Source organism: Puma concolor, chromosome B3 (assembly GCF_028749965.1).
Source record: "Puma concolor isolate L17-30 chromosome B3, mPumCon1.1.hap2, whole genome shotgun sequence".
Lineage (NCBI taxonomy): Eukaryota > Metazoa > Chordata > Mammalia > Carnivora > Felidae > Puma > Puma concolor.
This window is the reverse complement of record NC_141672.1, coordinates 38269983-38291800: the sequence shown is the minus strand read 5'-3', so window position 1 is coordinate 38291800 and position 21818 is coordinate 38269983. Positions and strand designations below refer to the sequence as shown.

The following is a 21818-nucleotide window of genomic DNA, read 5'->3' as shown; positions in this document are numbered from 1 at the left end:
CTGCTTGGGATTCTGTCTCTCTCTCTCTCTCTCTCTCTCTCTCTCTCTCTCTCTCTCTCTGCCCTTGCCCTGCGTGTGCTCTCTCTCTCAAAATAAATAAACTAAAAAAAAAAGAAAGATACTTTGAACTCCTCTGTTTGAAAGGCAGATTTGAACCGATCAGACCCTCCCTAACCTCTGTGGGTCTTTGGGGAAGGTGGTCAGCCTGTGGCTATAGGAGAGAACACAACTGGTTGTCCCTCAGGAAGATCCAGTCTCAGCCTCCCACCCCCCAACCCCGGCCTCATTGGCATTGCCAGCCAGACTGAAGATTGATCACAGCTCAGAATAGCTCAGTAACTGAACTGGAAGATACACAACTTCTAGAGCAGCAAGGAACTGGTTTTTCTTCATTCCTGGTGTTTGAAATCATGCTTGAGAAGGTGGTAAGATGGTCGGGTTTGGTACTTTCGGGGACTGTGAGTCCTGCTTTTTATAACATCATAAAATCACAGATTTATCTAGCTGGAAGGGCTCTTAGAGAATGTCTAGCTCCACCCTTGTGTAATGGGTGAACACACTAGGGTTCCGGTGTGTTAAATGCATTCTCTACGCTTGGGCCAAAAAGAGGACTAGAGCTCAGGTCTGCTAAACCACTAGTCCAGGAATAATTCCACAGAATTACCCCCATAATTCCATGGCATTACCCCCTCACAAGACCATTCAGCTTCCCAGACTAGACCCAAGGTAGCTGCGGTGTCCCAGGCCTGCCTGGGAAGCACTGTCCCTCACCTGGAAGCCAGCAAGCAGCTGATGTGCCCTGGCTCTTGTTTCTCTCACCCTGGGCAGGGATATTGAGGCCAGATTTAGTTATACTGTAGCTCAAATGAGCCGGGGTCCTTGTTACTGCTGCCCATTCACTGCTCCTGCCCTACTGGAAATTAGCCTCATAGTATAACTCACGTAATTATTTGATTTAATCTGCATAGAACAGAGCTGAAGCACAGTGGTACCCATAGCAAAGAATCAGGTAAGGCGAAGGAGTATGTTTCCTCTTGTCTTGGGGAGTCCATATTCTTAAGGACTGATTATATTGCTAACCACCTAGCATAGTAGCCGAAACATGCAAGCTGGACATTAATACTTTTTGGGTAATTTCCTGAGTAATGATAAATGAACAGAAGCTAAATGAAAACGGTAGTTTTTGTTGTTGTTTAGTTTTTAGTTTTTTATTTTTTATTTTTTTGTCTTCTTGAGAAGTTTAGGAGACTAACCCTTGCTGTTCTTTTCCGGTTCAAGTTCTTCTATACCATCAAGATACAATGTAGGCGTTACATTATAATGACATTTAGGGAGACTAATGACAGGGAGATGCTGATGCCTAATATTTAGTAGAATAAAACAAATTTGTGGTGTAACTGCAACTTTGTAAAAACAGAGTAAAAAAACCTATGCTGGAGATAAAAATACTCTAAACATCTATGGATCGATTTTATTCATTTTTTTTCTGTATTATTAAAAAATCACTTAACACATAGGACTTACATAATACAAAAAAAATCCTCTTAAAAGTGAATAAAATGAGGGCGACTTGGTGGCTCTGTCGGTTAAGTGGACGACTCTTGATTTCAGCTCAGGTCCTGATCTCGTAGTTTGTGGGTTCGAGCCCTGTGTCGGGCTCTGCACTGACAGCACGGATCCTGCTTAGGACTTTTTCTCCCTCTCTCTCTGCCCCTTCCCTACTCACGCTTTCTTTTTCTCTCAAAATAAATAAATAAACATTAAAAAAAGTGAATAAAATGTATATTCCATTCTGTAGAAAATAAATTTAAACTACAGTTTGACTTTTTTATGCTTATGGCAAACAAAATTTAGATTTAAAGGGTTTTTTCCACCCTCTAAAAATACCTGTGTCTGTTTCGTAACTCTTAGTTCTGTTGTGGTGGTGGACTGGAAGAATAAACTTAGTTTTGCACTCATTAGTGATTTATAATGTGAATAGATTCACTTGTCCTGGCCAGCCTTCTCATCCACCTGTCTATACTTGCTGGGTCCTACCTGCTTTAGCAGGGAAGTCTTAGGGGTGGGATGCTAGAAATTGGTCCCTTTCTGTTTATGCCTGTTATGACAAGCCTTGCTTTTTTGGATTCCTCCGGGCAGTTAGTTCCTGCTGGTGTTTATACTCCTCAAACACGCCCTTCCTGTCTCTGGAAAGTCTTTCACACTCACTCCTCTTTGCAGCCCCAGTGCCTGATACAGTGCCTGGCAGACAGAAAGCACGCAACCACTATTTGTTAAATGAATGAATGAAGACGATCTCATCTGGAAGTCTCAACTTCCCGTGACTTTGGTGCATGTTTTCATGATATTTATCTTAAAGCCTGAGTGTAAGAAGAAAATTGGATCAGAAAGCTTCTCAATGAATTAAAAAAAAAGAAACAAACCTTAGCAACCATGGGCATGTGATGGGGAATGCTAGTGGGGCTTGGCCATTATAAGACAAATTGGGCCATTGTCTGGTTTTGTTGATTTCCTCTGTAAGTGAACACAGTTAAAGAGAAAGAACAGGTCCCTGACCAAGTGGCAGCTGGTGCATCTGTTGATTAAAGCCGTGTGTAATTCGGGTCGGTTGTAGTAGCACACAGGCCAAAAGGAAAAATCCAATCACTCTGCCTTTGCCCATTTGTAATAGTAAATTAATTTCTGAGTGTAAAAGCAGCTTTGCAGCTGCCACTAAAATTGATAAATATTTTTCTGAAGAAATAGTACATTTCAGAAACCAACTTCTCATTTCCACAGCCAACATATTTTTGGCTGTTGTGTTTGCTGGCAAACATTTCAAATTGAGAAATATTTCTTTTAAGTATCTTGGAAAGACTAGTGTTTGGAATTTTAAAGACAACAAATCCTTCATCACGGGGGAAATGCTACCCAACAGAAACATGTGTAAAAATGCATGTACAGTTATATTACTTGAAACATTTGACAAAAATGCCTTTATAATCACAGTCAGACCCTGCACAGATTTTCCCAAAAGGTTCAGTCATTTCTGTTCTGAGAATTTTACCAGCATACATGCAGCCTTTTGACCACATTCGGTAGGACTGGTTCAACTTTATAAGCTTAACAGAATTTCTCCAGTCCCTCAGCCCCCATTTCCCCCCAGAATAGTTGGGGACTAAAGTTCCCCTGAAACCTTGAAAATCCAAGGAACAAATCATTACAAGTAGAAATAGGCATTTTACCTTAAAATACATCCAAGAAGACATTTGAGGGTGAGTTAGTTTCCTCTGGCCAAGAATTCTGGCCTTTTGGTGAGAAAAAAAAAATCTTGTCAAAAATGAAAGGAAGGAGAACAAATTCAAGTGGAGATTACTGAAGGAGGAAGTTGGAACTTAAAAAAAATTCTGTGACTTGGGACAAAGACCTGAATTTCAAAATTATTTTTATTTTTGAGTGTGTCTAAAAAAATTCTTATAAAGTATATTTTCTGAGTTTTTGTTTGCTTATTTGTTCATTTAGCTTTTTTTTTTTTTTAACGTTTATTTATTTTTGAGACAGAGAGAGACGGAGCATGAACGGGGGAGGGGCAAAGAGAGAGGGAGACACAGAATCAGAAGCAGGCGCCAGGCTCTGAGCCGTCAGCCCACAGCCCGACGCGGGGCTCGAACTCACGGACCGTGAGATTGTGACCTGAGCCAAAGTCGGACGCTTAACCGACTGAGTCACCCAGGCGCCCCTGTTCATTTAGTTTTTTAATTCGTTCATTACCTTATTCATGAAGGATTTAAGATGACCATAACGAATATATATATATATTAAAAATATATTATAAATATATATAATATATTTATAAAAAATATAAAAAATATATATAATATATATAAAAATATATATATATAAATATATATATAATAAGGTAACACATGTCAATTAAAAGTAAAAACCAGGGGCGCCTGCGTGGCTCAGTTGGTTATGCTTTCAACTTCAGCTCAGGTCATGGTCTTGTGCTCATGAGTTCTAGCCCCACGTTGGGCTCCGTGCTGACAGCTCGGAGCCTGGAGCCTGCTTGGGATTCTGTGTCTCAGTCTGTCTCTGACCCTCCCCTGTTCCCACACTGTCTCTTTCTCTCAAATATAAATAAACATTAAAAAATTTTTTTAAAAAGTAAAAATGAAAAAGAAGACAAAGGCCAGGGAAAAACAGACATAAAGAGGGCCTACATAATTACTACAGTTTGACCTCAGAGTGAGTTCTGTGTTTCTGGACAGCCCAAATGAAATGAAAAAAGGAACATGAGAGAGAAAACAGCAACAAAAATAATAGAAAACAGCACCAAGAAGAATCCAACTTGTTCCTCCAAGGAAGTGGAGTATTTTTTAGCACTAAATCCTTTTTTGTTTTAAACCGTTTTAAGTTTATTTATTTTGAGAAAGAGAGAAATAGAGAGGAAGTGAGAGAATCCCAAGCAGGCTCTGCATGGTTAGCATAGACCTGATGCGATGCTTGATTTCGTGAACTGTGAGGTCATGACCTGAACCCAAATCAAGGGTCTGAGGCTTTATCAACAGAGCCACTCACGCCCCCCGCTCCTAATGCTAAATTCTTTAAAAAAAAAAAAAAAAAAAAAGGAAGGAAAAAGGAAATTTTAATGGGGGGAGCAGTCTGAAAGTTAAGTTTCCCCAGCTGCCTCATGCCAGTTTGTTCATTCATTTGTTGACTCTTTTATTTTTATTTTTTATTTTTTAAAAAAGTTATTTTTCTTTTTTCTTTGAGAGAGAGAGAGACAGAGAGAGACAGAGGGGGATAGGAGAGAGAGAGAGAGGGAGAGAGAGAGAGAGATTGAGAGAGAATCCCAAGCAAGTTCTGCACGGTCAGCACAGAGCCACACGTGGGGCCCAATCTCATGAACCCGAGAGATCATGACCTGAGCCGAAATCAAGAGCTGGACGCTTAACCAGCCGAGGCACCCAGGTGCCCCTTGCTCGTTCCGTTAACCTTTCCTCAAACATTTCTCATGTGCCCGCTATATGCCATTCACAGGGCTAGAGGAGAGATAAACAGTAAACAAGACAGAGTCTCTTCTCCGGGCTCACCATCTAGAATCTGCAGAGGATACAGGGCTACAAGGGATGGGTAGGCTCACCGGTGGATCTTCAGAGGGAAGGGTTTCTCCGGTTAGTTGGCATGTCAGGTTGATGTTTAGGAACCTACGGCCTCTCAATCGATGCCAGGATGCTTGCAGCACACTCCAGCATGAGATGCCAGGAGGGGGCTGCTAAGAACTGAATAAGGGAGTCCAGAAGGACTGAGGATGTTCCTGGAGTGGGGACAGAGAGAAGTGATCTGTTAGTTACACAGCGACTTCTTTGGGGAAGAAGGCCAGTTCCCCTAGAGCCAGTCTATTCAGTGGCAAAGGAACCTAAATACTTGGTTTTTTTCACTGTCTGGAAAGTTTAAGCAATTCTTATAAGCTATGATGATTTTAACAGCTTTTTGAGGGGCGCCTGGGTGGCTCAGTTGGTTAAGCGTCCGACTTCAGCTTAGGTCATGATCTTACAGTCTGGGAGCTCGAGCCCCGCGTCGGGCTCTGTGCTGACAGCTCAGAGCTTGGAGCCTGCTTCCGATTCTGTGTCTCCCTCTCTCTCTGCCCCTCCCCTGCTCATGCTCTGTCTCTCTCTGTCTCAAAAATAAATAAAAAACATTAAAAAAAAAAAAAAAAAACCCAAAACAGCTTTTTGAGTGTGTGATGTTTCAGGTGGCCTCTTTTCACGTTAGCGTGCTGGCAATTTATGGGATATTCAGTTTGCGTTTGCCTTGCTGTAGTGGGAGGGAGCTGGGGCAGAGATAAAAACACCCTGCAGGGCCTGGGCTGAGAGAGAGGATGGAGGGGCAGGGAATGGGGACACGGGGAAGAGGCAGAGTAAGAATACATTCATGAAGAGTATAATCATTAAAATATATGTCTTCTTGGGTCGCCTAGGTGGCTCAGTTGGTTGAGCATTGACTTGATTGAGTCCCATGTCAGAGTCTCTCTCTCTCTCTCTCTCTCCCACCTCTCTCTTTCCCCATCTGCCCTGCCCTACTCTCACTCTCTCCCTAAAATAAAATAAAAAGACCAAAGAATAAAAATATTCTTGAGTGCCAAGAATTCACAGGAAAAGATTTTTCTTGTGAATAATGATAAGCCGATTTATTATGCCCCTCAGTACCTTGTTTTTCTCTTTTTCACTGTTCCACACCCAACAGGAAGCATTGTTAATTCATTGCTTTTCGCCAAGACTCTCCATTGATTTGGGGTCTTGGGGTACTGAGGCTACAGCTGATGTGAACTTCCCAGAGTTTAGAACTGGAATATGGATGTCTTCAAGTGACTTGGCATTGAGAAATGTTTAGAAAATCTCACTTACCGAAAACACATACAGCTTCATTTTCCACAGTAAGTTTTTCTTTTTCACCAATGAAGAACAGTTTCCATTTGTATCTCATTTTGTAATTTTCAACATGTTTTATCTTGTCCTTTTAGAAAGTCTGAGTCGATTTAACTCACTTATTTTTACTTTCTCCCATTCCAGACAAAGTTGGAAGCAATTTGTAGGAAAACATAGAACTCAATTGGATAATAATAATAATAATAATAATAATAACAATAATAATAATAAAACTAGAGGAGGGCCTTGCAGTGAAGGAAAAACAAGAGTAGTTGAGTAAAGCAACTTGTTTCCATAAAGTCATTTTGTAGTTGCTAGAGCTGGGCTATCCCAGCCAAAAAAAAGAGAGGGAAACTTTGTTTATAAAAACAACGTGGTCATTAGATTAAAAGAAAAAATGCTCAGGGTCACAGTTTTTCTTGGTCCTGAGACCTGAGAGAATGTTCCACAGTGAGTTCTCAGAAAAGGAACACCGTGTCTTATGCACTGTACTCCTGAACTTCTGTGTAAGAAGTGCAATGGTAGGTTTCTCTGGACCGTTTCGTATGATATCCGGCTGGGTAAGGTTTACGGGATTATACCAGAATGGGTTTTAATAAAAGTGGTTCTCTGAGGGGCTCTAACAATGCAGTGCATGTTCCCAGTTCCTTGAGGCTGGATGGGATCCAAAGACAACATCCAGGAATGGGTGGACTCTGAGGCCTCGCAGGCGGTCCACCGTGACTGTTGTTTCTTGTAATCCAGTGTTTTTCAACAGGCAGCGGAGAACTCGGGTTAGGTTCTTTGGCAAGAACCTGAAAGACTATGAGGTCGCTCAGACAGACTCACTGCCCTCATTTCACAGACGGAGAAACGGGACCTGGGAGAAGCAGATGATTATCCGAGGCTGTGTGGTCAGTGGCAGAGCCGGGGCTAACGCCAGATTCTTCTGATTCTGAATCCAGGGCTCTTTCAAGTAATTGGTCTCTGTTTTCTAGCTTAAAATTTTTTTTTTAATGTTTTTATTTATTTTTGAGACAGAGAGAGACAGAGCATGAGCAGGGGAGGGGCAGAGAGAGAGGTAGACACAGAATCCGAAGCAGGCTCCAGGCTCTGAGCTGTCAGCACAGAGCCCGACGCGGGGCTCGAACTCACACACCGCGAGATCGTGACCTGAGCTGAAGTCGGGCGCTCAACCGACTGAGCCACCCAGGCGCCCCTCTGTTCTCTAGCTTAAGTAGAATTCGATTAGAATTTTAAAATGTTAAGAATGAATATTGGGGCGCCTGGGTGGCTCAGTTGGTTAGGCGGCCGACTTCGGCTCAGGTCATGATCTTGCAGTCCATGAGTTTGAGCCCCGCGTCGGGCTCTGTGCTGACCGCTCAGAGCCTGGAGCCTGCTTCAGATTCTGTGTCTCCCTCTCTCTCTGCCCCTCCCCTGCTCATGCTCTGTCTCTCTCTGTCTCAAAAATAAATAAACGTTAAAAAAAAATTTAAAGAATGAATATTAAGAAAAATTTTTTTTAGTGTTTATTTATTTTTGAGAGAGAGAGATTGAGTCGGAGTACAAGTGGGGGAGGGGCAGAGAGAGAGGGAGACACAGAATCGGAAACAGGCTCCAGGCTCTGAGCTGTCAGCACAGAGCCTGACGCGGGGCTCTAACCCACGAACCATGAGATCATGACCTGAGCCGAAGTCGGACACCTAACTGAGCCGCCCAAGCGCCCCAAGGACGATATTTTAAACATCATAATGTAATCCCTACTTAGATGTTAAACTTTGGGGCAAAAGAAGACGCTAACTGTGGAGCTGAAGTCCCACCCTCCATTCCTTTGCACTCACTCTGCAGTTGGTGAGTGTCATTCCCAACCATGTTTCTGTTCTTTTACCATATATGTGTGTGTGTGTTTAAAATTTACATGAAGTACGTAAATGACTTCATAGTGTATCAGTCCTTTTGCACTTGCTTCCCGCCCAACCCTCATTATAGTTTTAATATATAGCCATGCTGGTACTGGTCAGTCATTCATTTTAGCTGTGGCATAATCTTCCTTGCATGAATCAACCACAGTTTATCCATTCTACTGATGGGGTTCGATTATTTGCACTTTTTTCTGTTACAAATGGTTCTGCCATGAACATTCTTGAATATGTCTCCTGTGTCTTTGTGCAATTTTTTGTTTTAGATTTAATTAAAGAAATTTTTAACACTTATGTATTTTTGAGAGACAGAGAGAGACGTAGTGAGAGTGTTGGAGGGGCAGAGAGGGAGGGAGAGAGAATCCAAAGCAGGCTCCATGCTGTCAGCAGACAGTCTGACACAGGGCTGGAACTCACGAACCGCGAGATCATGATTTGAGCCAAAGTCAGACACTCAACCAACTGAGCCACCCAGGCACACCTAGATTTTATTTTTAAGTAATCTCTACATCCAAAGTGGGGCTCGAACTCACAACCCCAAGATCAAGAGTCACATGCTCAACTGACTGAGCCAGCTCAGTGCCTCTCTGTGCAATTTCAGAGCATTTTCTGGTTGGCAGAAATTGAAGTCACCAACATTTGCTGCTCCTACTTGAGTATCAGTCAGATGCTGAGTCCTTCTGGGTTCTCCCAGGAGGGAGAACCTTGGACCCAAAATGCTGTTTGGGCCAATGCTATTCTGGCCTCCATGTTCCTTTACTGCCCTCTAGCTTCTTGTATGTCTCTAGTCAGTTTGTTCAGGTTCTTGGCTGTGGACTGTTCCAAGCACCATTCATTTCTCAAGGACCCTACCCCACCCTTGCTCTCCCTGCTCCCAAGTGATGACCTCACTTCTTATTTTCCCTAGAAAATGAGGTCATCTGATCAGAGCTTCCTAAATCCCTCTCTCCCAAACTTCTCAGCATTTCCACCCAGAAGGACAGTAAACATGACTTTGCAAACCACAAATTCTTTATGAAATGAATAAAGGTATAATTTTTTTTAAGCTTCTCAGCCCTAGCATTGGAATTTTGTCTTAATGTAGTCCAATTTATTTTTTCATTTGTTGACTGTGCTTTTGGAATCATATCGCAGAGGTTATTTCCAAATCCAATGTCATGAAGCTTTTGCTTTTTGTTTTCTTCTAAGAGTTTTATAGTTTTAGCTTTATGTTTAGGTTTTCTCAGAACTTTTAATGCATTCCTCTCTGTCTTCTGTTGTCCAGTATGGCTATACAAAAGTCTGATGCCGTTCTGATTCTTTTTTCTTGGTGTGCGATCTTTTTTTTTGTCTCTCTGGGAGATTGTTTATTCCAGCTATTCTGAAATTTTCCAATAACATGTTTTGCTGAGAGTCTTTTTAAAAAAAAAAAACTATTTTGGGAGGGGCACTTATTATGCTCTTATATTATGGAAATACTTGTCCTTCAGTTCTGGAAAATCTTCTTGTGTTACTTCTTTGATTATTTCCTTCTCTGTGTTCTCCCTTGGATGTTAGATCCACTGGATTGTTTTTTTTTTTTTTTTTTTTTGGCAGGGGTGATTGGTCTTTTAAGCTTTATATTTCTTTTCCATTTTTCTCTTTTTTGTTTATGGGGGATGTCCTTATTTTATGTTCTAGCGTTTTTATTGATCTTTTAAAATTTTTTTTATGTTTATTTATTTTTGAGAGAGAGAGAGAGAGAGTGGGGGGAGGAGCAGAGGGAAAGGGAGACACAGAATCCAAAGCAGGCTCCAGATTCTGAGCCGTCAGCACAGAGCCCTATGCAGGGCTCGAACTCATGAACCGTGAGATCATGACCTGAGCAGAAGTCGGATGCTTAACCGACTGAGACACCCAGGTGCCCCTTTATTGATCTTTTAAAATAGGACATAAACATAGAGCATATTTTTTTCCCCATAATACCCTGTTCCTGTCTTACTATCTTGGCCAGCTCCCTCTTCTTGGTTCTGACTTGATGTTCTTTGTTTAGTTTCCCATAGGGCATGAAGCATTTACTTTGGGGAGGGGGGGGGAAGGAATATGCCTACATTACCTGAACTCAAAATAGAGCAGGAATCTGCCCTTTGGAACTGAAGTCATGATGTCTGATGTACATCTCAAATTTCAAAACTGAACGCCTACTTTCCAAACCTCTTCCACCTGCACCTGTCTCTGCCTCATCCTTCCTGATGCCTAAGCCAAAAATTTTGGTCATTTTTTCTTCTTCTCTTTCTCACATGTGGTATCAAATCGGTCAGAAGATCCTGTTGGTGCCATCTTCAAAATATATTCGGCATTTGACCACTGATTGCCACTCCTACTCCTGCAGCCCTGGTCCCAGCTAGCATCATCTGGATTACTTTAATAACGTTTTCCTCCAAACATTTTATTATGAAAATCCTCAAGTATAAAACAAAGTTGATGGGGTGCCTGGGTGGCTCATTTCACTGCGAAGTCTATAGTTTTTATGATCCCAAGAGGGAAGATTGCTTTGGTCACTTACAGATTCCAGCCGAATTGTGAATTCATACTGAGCTTCTGTGCACTGGCATCACTAAGGGTGAAATTGACTTTTGTCTTTGGAGGAGATAAAATAAACTGCACTGCTGTTCCAAAGGGCTATGGTTAAAAGATTTAAACATTTATACCTGCCAAGGTAGTTTTCTTGTATTTTGCTCTTCATTTCAGCATGTGTGTGGGTGTGGATGTTTATAAACAAGAGTAAGTCTGATCTCATAAGGGCTCTCTAAAGTTAATTCTAATAGAATATGACTTTGGGTATTTTTTTTAAAGGAGATAGGCGTTTATTGAATACACTGCGAGAGAACAGTGGGCAGAACAGCAAAGGAGATACTGTCTGCCAAGAGGCAGTGGTGGGGATCTGTAGTTTAGGGGGAGCAAGTGAGGGGGTATGGGAATGTATGAAATTTTCATTTTTTGGTACCCGTTTGTAAGTAGCCCGCTGGTCAGCTAGGGCTTATGGATATTTTGAGGTAGGTCACCTAATGGGTCTGTTTGCATTCAGCCTGGTGGTCACTGTGGGACCGTTTTACCTTTTTCAGGTTTCTGTTGCTTAAGCCTGTTGCCTAATGGCAGCTTCTACATTCCCCCCTGTCAGATTGACAATGACAAATCTTTGGTATTTGTGTGGAGGTCTCCTTTTCAGTAGATGCTTCATGCTGAACAAGGGGAGTGTCTTGGAATCCTTGTTGAGCCATCATTCATACAAGGATTTGTTGGATTCTAAAAGAGACAAATTTAACAAAGATTAAAAAGAGGGGGCCAATAATTAGGAGTATGATTATTGAGGCCAGGGGTCCTAAGGAGGGAAGAAGCCAGGATAGCCATGACTGGGTTTCTTTCCAAGAAAGCTATCCTTGTGTCTCACGGTGCCAGAGGAAAGAAGCCACTCAGATACATAGATACATATTTTGCCTATAGATCAAGATGGCGACTGGACGGGATGCCTGAGTGGCTCAGTCAGTTGAGTGTCTGACTCTTGATATCAGCTCAGGTCTTGATCTCAGGGTCATGAGTTCAAGCCCTGCATTGGGCTCTGCACTGGGCATGAAACCTACATAAATAAATAAATAAGTATGTAAGTAAATAAAAATAAAAAATAATGAGGTCATGGGTAGAGATGATGACAAAAGGAATGAAGATATATATATATATACATATATATATATATATATATATATATGGAAGAGAAGACATTGGGTTAAAGACATATCCAGGATTTTTGGGAGATTGGTGACCTGGTGGTAGCAAAGGCAGGAAACTTTTGTTGGGGGAATTATGATCTTTAGAAAATTTGAGTGTAGGGTAGGAGAGCAGAATTTTAAGGTTAAAATGTACTGATGGAAATTCAAAATAACTACTTCCTAAGTGCAGGCTTTCTAGATCTGTGATAATTGAACATATCAGCTTTCATAACTTTGGAAGTTTTTGTCCTTAAGTTTTTTTACTCTTCATTTTAGTATTGTGATGAGTCCCTCGCTTGTGGTCTGTCTCTTAAAAACAAAACCAAACCAAAGGGAGAATCTTGATAAATTCATTTCACAGATTATAATAAATACCATTTGTATACTGTAGTGCATCTACCACAGTAAGCACTCAATAAATGTTAGTTGTTACTGTAGTTTTTAAGTTGCATGTGCTTTTTTATTGAATTCCAACAACCACCCTGTAAGATACATACTATCATTCCCATTCTGTAGCAGTCAGTGGATGCTACAGTTCAGAGCATTTGAGACTTGGTCAAGGTCAACACGGGCTCTTTTAGGGAAGTGGCTGTGTTCACTCAGAATGCTGTTATCGTGGTTGGAGTGGGTGTTTCACCGGCCCAGTTGGTATTGGCTGGTGAGTGACCCTGCTTTGCTGTGAGCAGCATTCTATCCAGAGAACTGCTACATATTTGTTTTCCAAAAGTATAATGACTGGTTAAAATTGATTTCTGGCATTTTGAGGTGGTCATTAGGAAAATGAAGTGCCTGGAAAGAGATAGTAGAGTGGAACTTAAAAGTTACCTGGTCTGATCTTTCCAGAGAAGACATCCGGATGGCCAGCAGACACATAGAAAGATGCTCAACATCCCTCATCATCAGGGAAATGCAAATCAAAACCACAGTGAGACATCACGTCACACCTGTCAAAATGGCTCGAATCAAAAAGACAAGAAATCACAAGTGTTGGCGAAGATGTGGAGAAAAAGGAACACTTGTGTACTGTTGGTGGGAATGCAAACTGGTGCAGCCACTGTGGAAAACTGTATGGATCTTCCTCAAAACATTAGAAATAGAGGGGCGCCTGGGTGGCGCAGTCGGTTAAGCATCCGACTTCAGCCAGGTCACGATCTCGCGGTCTGTGAGTTCGAGCCCCACGTCAGGCTCTGGGCTGATGGCTCAGAGCCTGGAGCCTGTTTCCGATTCTGTGTCTCCCTCTCTCTCTGCCCCTCCCCCGTTCATGCTCTGTCTCTCTCTGTCCCAAAAATACATAAACGTTGAAAAAAAAAATTAAAAAAAAACCAAAACATTAGAAATAGAAGCACCGTATGACTCAGTAATTCCACTACTGGGTATTTACCTAAAGAAAACAAAAATACTGATTCCAAAAGATACATGCACCCCTATGTGTATTACAGCGTTATTTACAATAGCCAAGATACGGAAGCAACCCAAGTGTCCGTCAGTAGGTGAATGGATAAAGAAGATGTGTCATGTACACACAATGGAAAGTTATACAGTGATAAAAAAGATGAAATCTTGCCATTTGAGACAAAATGGATGGACCCTGAGGGTATGATGCCAGGTAAAATAAGTCAGAGAAGGACAAATACCTTATGATTTCACTTACTTGTAGAATCTAAACAAACAAAAAGCAGAAACAGACCGTTAGATGCAGAGAACAAACTGATGGTTGTTTGATGGGAGGGCTGTGGGAGGCTGCACAAAATGGGTAAAGGGCCGTGAGAGATACAGGCTTCCAGTTACGGAAAGAATAAGTCACAGGGATAAAAGGTACAGCGTAGGGAGTGTAGTCAACAGTGTTGTGATAGCGTTGCGTGGTGACAGTAGCCACGCTTGTGGTGAGCACAGCATAATGTGTGCACTTGTGGGACCACTGTGTTGTACAACTGAGACAAGTGTAACGTTGTGTGTCAACTGTACTTCAGTTAAAAAAGAAATCACCTGGTCTGAATTTGTACCATAGCTTCTGGTTAAGCGGTGATGACAGGAGAGGTGATAGTGGAGTTAGGAAAAGTTAGCAGGAAAAAGTTGAAGAAACTTACTGCATTTGTGTCACCACCTTTCTGCTGGGAGCTTGTAAGCAGATCACCGCTAATAACGGCCCGTGGCTAGGAATAGCGCTGCAACTCATCTGAGAAAGCGACCTCCTTCAGAACTGCTAGGTGAGGGCGCCTGGGTGGCGCAGTCGGTTAAGCGTCCGACTTCAGCCAGGTCACGATCTCGCGGTCCGGGAGTTCGAGCCCCGTGTCGGGCTCTGGGCTGATGGCTCAGAGCCTGGAGCCTGTTTCCGATTCTGTGTCTCCCTCTCTCTCTGCCCCTCCCCCGTTCATGCTCTGTCTCTCTCTGTCCCAAAAATAAATAAACTTTGAAAAAAAAAAAAATTAAAAAAAAAAAAAAAAAGAACTGCTAGGTGGATCGTAAATAATGTGGTGTAGATGAAGACTAGGAAAAAATGATGGCAACAAGTGGTGACATTTAAATCACTCTGTTGGGGGCGCCTGGGTGGCGCAGTCGGTTAAGCGTCCGACTTCAGCCAGGTCACGATCTCTCAGTCCGTGAGTTCGAGCCCCGCGTCAGGCTCTGGGCTGATGGCTCAGAGCCTGGAGCCTGTTTCCGATTCTGTGTCTCCCTCTCTCTCTCTGCCCCTCCCCCATTCATGCTCTGTCTCTCTCTGTCCCCAAAAAAATAAATAAAAGTTGAAAAAAAAAAATTAAAAAAAAAAAAAATAAATCACTCTGTTGAAGAGTTACCTGAGTATACTTCCTACGTCCTTCCATGGTAGACTTTCTGATCAGCCTCTGAAGATGAGATAGATGTCCCTTTCCTCGTACGACACAGTAATTTTTCCAGTGCTGTCAGACTGCCAGGACTCATTAGCAAACTATCTAATAATGAGGAAATAAGAGACCTGTTGCGGTACCAAAAAGGTTTTCCGGAATCTCTTCTAGAAATTTCTAGAATAACTGTTTTCTAGAAGACAAAGCCAGAAAAGTTTTCTAAAATTTTATTTGTGTCAAGAGAGTATTTTTCTCATTTTGAAGATACAGATATACATGTTTCATAGCAAATCAATTGGAGACTTGACCTTGAACTAAATAATACCTTATTCCCCATTTTGTTGTCATATCATTAAAATAAAAGCAAAAATGTTTCCCTTATTGCAGCAGAAAGATGCATTCACCATTTGAAATTTTAAAAATGCAGATTAGGGGCGCCTGGGTGGCTCAGTCGGTTAAGTGTCCGACTTCAGCTCAGGTCATGATCTCACGGTCCGTGAGTTCGAGCCCCACGTCGGGCTCTGTGCTGACAGCTCAGAGCCTGGAGCCTGCTTCTAATTCTGTGTCTCCCTCTCTCTCCGACCCTCCCCTATTCATGCTCTGTCTCTCTCTGTCTCAAAAATAAATAAACATTAAAAAAAATTTTTTTAAAAATGCAGAGTAAGCAAAAGGAAGGAAATAAAAATCACCCATAATTCCGTCATGAGAGATAATCTCCATTCAAATTTTATTTTTGAATTGAAAAACATCCTAAGTATAATAATACAAAGTAAATGCCAAGATTTCTTTAAAAAAGGGAAATTCTCTAGTGTTTGAAGTTTTAGAGACACCAGAAGAATGTTAAGATATATTGCCTAGGGGCGCCTGTGTGGCTCAGTCGGTTGAGTGGCTGACTTCAGCTCAGGTCATGATCTCACAGTTTGTGAGTTCAAGCCCCAAATCAGGCTCTGTGCTGATAGCTTGGAGCCTGGGGCCTGCTTCAGATTCTGTGTCTCCCTCTCTCTCTCTGCCGCTCCCCCAATCGTGCTCTCTCTCTCGCAAAAATAAAATAAAAACATTAAAAAAAGTTTTCAAAAAATATATCTTGCCTAAGCAAGCCACAGTCATTTCAAAATAGCTATGCCATTTATAGAAGTGTGCCTATTAGTTTATCTGAATTTTAAAAACATAATTCCACACCATTCCACTTGATTTTAGAATCTTTACTGCCAGTGCATTAATTTTTTACCCAGTCTTTGGCTGTGTGCCTGAAGCTGGTCTGTTATTTTCATTCTAATCCCTGGCTTTGTCACATAATTGTGTGTATCTTTTCTTTGAAAAGGAAAGGAGCCCCTGGAAAGCCACAAGGAGCCCTTGGGAAGGGCTCTTCTGTGCTGATTCTAGCTGTACAGAGAAGACGGAACACAATGAGATGGGAGTTGGGCCGGAGACCCTGCGAGTCCTGTGAGCCCACGGCCACGCCCTTCTTACTCTGTCTTAATAGTTGTATTAAGACAATATTTGGGTTAATAATCTACCGCTTTCAACTGAGTCAGTCTTTAATTTTTTTTTTTTCAACGTTTTTTATTTATTTTGGGGACAGAGAGAGACAGAGCATGAACGGGGGAGGGGCAGAGAGAGAGGGAGACACAGAATCGGAAACAGGCTCCAGGCTCCGAGCCATCAGCCCAGAGCCTGACGCGGGGCTCGAACTCACGGACCCCGAGATCGTGACCTGGCTGAAGTCGGACGCTTAACCGACTGCGCACCCAGGCGCCCCTGAGTCAGTCTTTAAAGTTTGGTTTTACCTTTTTTTTTTTTTTTAATGTTTATTTATTTTTGAGAGAGAGCGTTTGCGTGCACAAGTTGGGGAGAGGCAGAGAGAGGGAGTCACAATCCAAAGCAGGCTCCAGGCTCTGAGCTGTCGGCACAGAGCCCGATGCGAGGCTTGAAGCCACGAACTGTGACATCGTGACCTGAGCCAAACTTGGAAGCTTAACCGACTGAGCCACCCAGGCACCCCTGGTTTTACTTTTGGTGGACATATTTTAGAAACTCGAAGACATTTTTCAGTAAATAAAAAAAAAAGTATCCTGTTAAGTTTATCCTATTAAAAACAGAAACCTCTCAGGCAAATCCAGTTAACCCTTGAACAATATGGGGGTCAGGGGCGCTGATCCCCGCCCGCCCCCCCCACCCCCCCCCCCCGCAGTTGAAAATACATGTATATCTTTTGACTTTCCCCAAACGTAACTACTAATCCCCTACTGTTGACTGGAAGCCTTACTGATAACATAACCAGTTGATTAACACATATTCTATATGCTGTGTTAATATATACTATATTCTTGCAATAAAGTCAGCTAGAGAAAAAGGAAATGTTAAGAAAAATATAAAGAAGAGAAAATGTATTTCCAGTGCTGCACTGTAAACAATCTCTGTGTAAGTGGGCCTGCACAGTTCAAACCTGTGTCAACTGTAGTTGTTTTAAGGTCTAGCCCTTTTTTTTTTTTTTTTTTAATGAATACAGTTTTTTTCCTTCAACTTTAATATGCGATATAGTGAATCTCACAGACCAGTTTAGCACAGGAACACTTGATTCTCTGGTTATCAATTTGTTCTCTGTTCTGTTTTTAGTTTAAATTCTTTCCCCTTCATTTAATACTTTATGGTTGATTGATAGTGAATGACCATGAGTGATTCTCAGGTACATTCTTATTAACTTCAAGGTCTTGTTCAAATAATGTTAATGGGACCATTTGGAGTGAAATGCTGTTTTGTGATAAGTGCACTCCTGACGGCCCCATCTATCTCTAGCTTTGAGTGTGGGATGGGTCTCTTCCTTTGCTTGTACGGTGCCTTCTACATACATTCCTTCGAGGATCTCACTCAATATTATGTTCATTTGTCATCCCCAGGAGATTGAATTCCTTGAGAGCAGGAACTAGCACATATAAACAGTTGCTGAGTAAATGCACGAAAGAAAGAATAAACAAAATATGGCAGTTTCAGCTAGCTCGATGAGACATCAGAATGTTTTGGTAAAGAGTATAGACTCTGAAGCCAGAACCCCTTGGATTCAAAGCTTCGTTCCATCATTTATTAGCTATGTGTCCATAGACAGCTGTATGTGACATTTTTTTTTTTAAACGTTTATTTATTTTTGAGACCGAGACAGAGCATGAACGGGGAGGGTCCGAGAGAGGGAGACACAGAATCTGAAACAGGCTCCAGGCTCTGAGCGGTCAGCACAGAGCCCGACGCGGGGTCGAACTCATGGACGTCGAGATCATGACCTGAGCCGAAGTCGGCCGCCCAACCGACTGAGCCAGGCGCCCCTTGTTTTGGTTTTTCAAATATGGGGGTAATTAGACTACCCGACCCTTACAGGTGTTACAGATTAAATGAGGCTGTATGTGCAAAGTGCTTAGAACAGTGCCTGTATATGTTAAGTGCTATGTAAGTGTTTGTTACTATTGTTATTAACCCCCCCTTAAGAAAAGAGTCCTGGCGGGGAATAGTGGATGCCCTTAGGAAATTCATTCTAGAATTCAGTTTTTCTCCTGTCATCATGAAGAAGTGCTTTGTCTTCACTTGGGGTTCAGGAGCCATTAGGTATGGGAAGGGGTAGTGGCGGTCTTCTTACATCAAAAGTGGAGAACACTGGTACCTTCGTCAGTTGTCAGGCTGCACGGGCTCACTTGAGCTGGCAAACAGCTTTTCATTTTGGTTAGGAGCATATCGGCGAAGTATTGTAGCACCGTTAACTCAAGCGGTCTCTGATTCATCTTAATGCCGAGGATAAAACAAATTAGCTGTTAATTGACAAGGATAGTTTATTCGGTGTGTAAAATCTTTAACAACAGTGATCCGTGGGAGAGATAATAAGGGAATTTTGGATGATAAACAGGAGTGGGGAAGATGCAATTGAAAGTTGTTGGGTTTTTGGGTTGGGTTTTTTTTTGGCAATTTCTAAGATTTTATTAAAATGGGTTTTTTTAAGTTTATTTTGAGAGAGAAAGAGAGAGAGCGCCCGCGCGTAAGTGCAGAAGGGAGAAAGTGTAAAGAGAGAGAATCCCAAGCAGCCTCTGCACTGTCAGTGCAGAACCCACACCTGGCCCCATCTCATGAACCGTGAGATCATGACCTGAGCTGAAATCAAGAGTCAGACCCTTAACCAACTGAGCCACACAGGCGCCCCATTAACATGAGTTTTTAAATATTTTTTAACGTTTATTTATTTTTGAGAGATAGAGAGACAGAATGTGAGCAGGGGAGGGGCAGAGAGAGAGGAAGTCACAGAGTCTGAAGCAGGCTCCAGGCTCGAGCTGTCAGCACAGAGCCCGACGTAGGGGGTCGAACTCATAAACCATGAGATCATAACCCGAGCTGAAGTAGGATGTCTAACTGACTGAGCCACCCAGGCGCCCTTAACATAAGTTTTTAAAAACAAGCATCCACACCAATGTGGGAGTGAGGATGGGAGAAGAGCGGAGGGCAGGGCAGAGCAAGACAGGGGGAAGGAATTGTGCTCTATTGATACTAAAGCTCCAGGTTCATCCTACCGTGGATTTCTTATTCCCCAGATACGTGGTCCTTAAAAATTGTGTACCACTTCTTCAGGATGATCTTGTTACAATGGGTGCCATTTTGGGGTGTGATCAGCTTCTTAAGGTCCCTGATGGATATTATCAGTGTAGCGGGGAACTTCTTCCCCAGCTGGTCATTACAAACAACCTCGACCATCCTGTCTGGAGCTGGAAACTCCTGGCACCCGACGATGCCACAGCCCCCTTGCCCTGGAGCCAAAAGATTTTTGAAGACTGTCTGTTGCATTGACTGATTTTTCAAAATCGAATGATTTTTATTCTTTGTGTAAAGTGATCTGTTGGATATGATTGATTTTATCTAGCTGTTGGCCTCAGGTATATTTATTTTTGGTTGTCTCCTTCCCGATATTTTATTATAAAGAATTTCTAATATACACGAATGGAAAAGGATTTTACAGTGAACATCTTTGATATGCTGAACACATAGATTCTACCACTAATGTTTTGCTCTACTTGCTTGATCAAGTATCTGTGTATTTACCCATTTTTCTATCCATTCCCTAATACATTTTATATTTTTATATATTTGGTTAGGTTTATTTGATAAGAAAGTCATCCGTATGGGAAAAGTCAAGTTTTTCAGCCCCTAAGATGCTAATAGTGCCATATACATACCTGAAGCAATAAAGAATTGCACTGTTAGAACTCCTCTTACTGGCAGGATTCTTTAAGGATCAGAGTGGGGATAGAGAAAGAAATGTGTGGAAAAGTAAGTACTTGGGAAAATAATTCAATATAATAGGTAGCTTCATCAAAACGTTCTTTTTCATATAGTTTGTTTTTTAGTTTCACTTTGCAAGCTCAAGCTCAGTTGTTTTTGTTTCCAGTAAATGGCAACATTTACGGAGCAGAAGAGGAACTAAAACTTCATAGACTTTAATAACTTTATGAAAAACTTTATAAACTTTATAAAAAGTTATAAAGAAAATTCTTGCAGGTTCAAGTTCACAATAAAGTACACACAAGCACCTGAGATGTCCGTTTGTGTCAACTTTCCGTCCCCTAAACAAGTTCCGGAATCTAATTGGGTAGCTTTTCTTTTCCCCACTGGTATAGAATCCACCCTGCTAGCTCTTTGGGAGTCCTGCCAGCAACTGGAATAGGTCACAGGGCAAAATCTTGATTATGATTCAAAAAAGAAGGCGTAGTCTTCTTTTCCTCATGAACTAAGGAAACACTCACTAGAAAACTGCTTCTTGTGGGAGGGCAGCTTTCGTTTGCTGTTGCTTTCGGGGGGTCATGTCTATTAGAGATGCAGAGTTGCAGAGTCACTAATGAGCATTTATCCCTTTTACTTTTAGTTCACTTCTTTAACTGAGATGGACATGATATAATCTCCAGTGAGTCAAAGGATGGCGTCTAGTCCTGTGCTTCCCACCGAGGATGAACAGGTTTCCTTGGGCATCGATGGTCGCCATATTACACTGCAAGGTAATTACGGTTGGGTGGGGTGACACCCATCGCAACTGTGGAAACCTTACCCTCATCTGGTCTCAAATCCTACCGCTTTCTGCCTCTCTTCAGTATTTTTCCAATTGTAGAACCTTGCAGTATGTGTACATGTCTTTATTGCTACCTCAGCAGTCTAAGAGAGTAAGAAATACCTGGAAGGAATTGGGTATCTTGGTTTCTCATTCTTGAGTATATGCATTTCATTTGTAGTGAAAATAGTTAACCATGGTTTGCTTGGAATCGTTTGCACTCATTTTGCATCGCCTCTTTTAAATGTACATCCTTATTTGGTCCAAATAGAAAAGAATAGTAGTAGTATTATAAGTGAATGACCTTTCAATCATATGAATCGTGTGTGCATTTATGCAGACCCAGTACTGACTGTGTTTTTTTTAGTGCTTCTTGTGGAGTCTGGCAATATTTGTTTTGCACTTTGAAAATTCATTAGACTTTTCACCCTTGTTGATAAAACAAATCTTGGAGCTGAGTAAAGTTAGCTAGTGCAGAAGAAATAAAGCTATGGTAAGCCTTTGAAAATATTTATGAGACTATGTTATTTTAAAGTAATCTTTAAGATTATGTAGTGCATTATACAAAATTCTTCGAATGTTACTTAGAAGCCATAGATTTTGAGTCATTTTATTTTGTGCTTTTTTATTTTTTTTAAAAAAATGTTTAATGTTTATTCATTTTTGAGAGAGAGACAGACAGAGTGAGCGGACGAAGGGCAGAGAGAGAGGGGGACACAGAATCTGAAGCAGGCTCCAAGCTCTGAGCTGTCAGCACAGAGCCCGATGTGTGGCTTGAACTCACAGACTGTGAAATCATGACCTGAGCTGAAGTCGGACGCTTAACTGACTGAGCCACACGGGCCCCCTGTACTTTATTTTTTATTGAGGTATAATTGACCTACAACATCTTA

The 21818-nt window shown here is 41.8% G+C and overlaps 1 protein-coding gene and 1 pseudogene across 11 annotated transcripts in view; one reads left to right on the top strand and one right to left on the bottom strand.

Annotated features, from left to right (window-relative positions):
* Positions 1-21818, top strand: part of SYNE2 (spectrin repeat containing nuclear envelope protein 2) — a 342816-nt gene that overhangs the window by 35325 nt on the left and 285673 nt on the right. For all 11 annotated transcript variants that reach the window (XM_086709562.1, XM_086709567.1, XM_086709569.1 and 8 more), the window contains exon 2: positions 20746-20875. In XM_086709562.1, coding sequence (XP_086565688.1) covers positions 20797-20875 — 79 coding nt within the window. In that variant the 5' untranslated portion in view covers positions 20746-20796. The remainder of the gene's footprint in view (positions 1-20745; positions 20876-21818) is intronic.
* On the bottom strand, positions 19368-19580 carry LOC112856380 (ubiquitin-like protein 5 pseudogene; annotated as a pseudogene).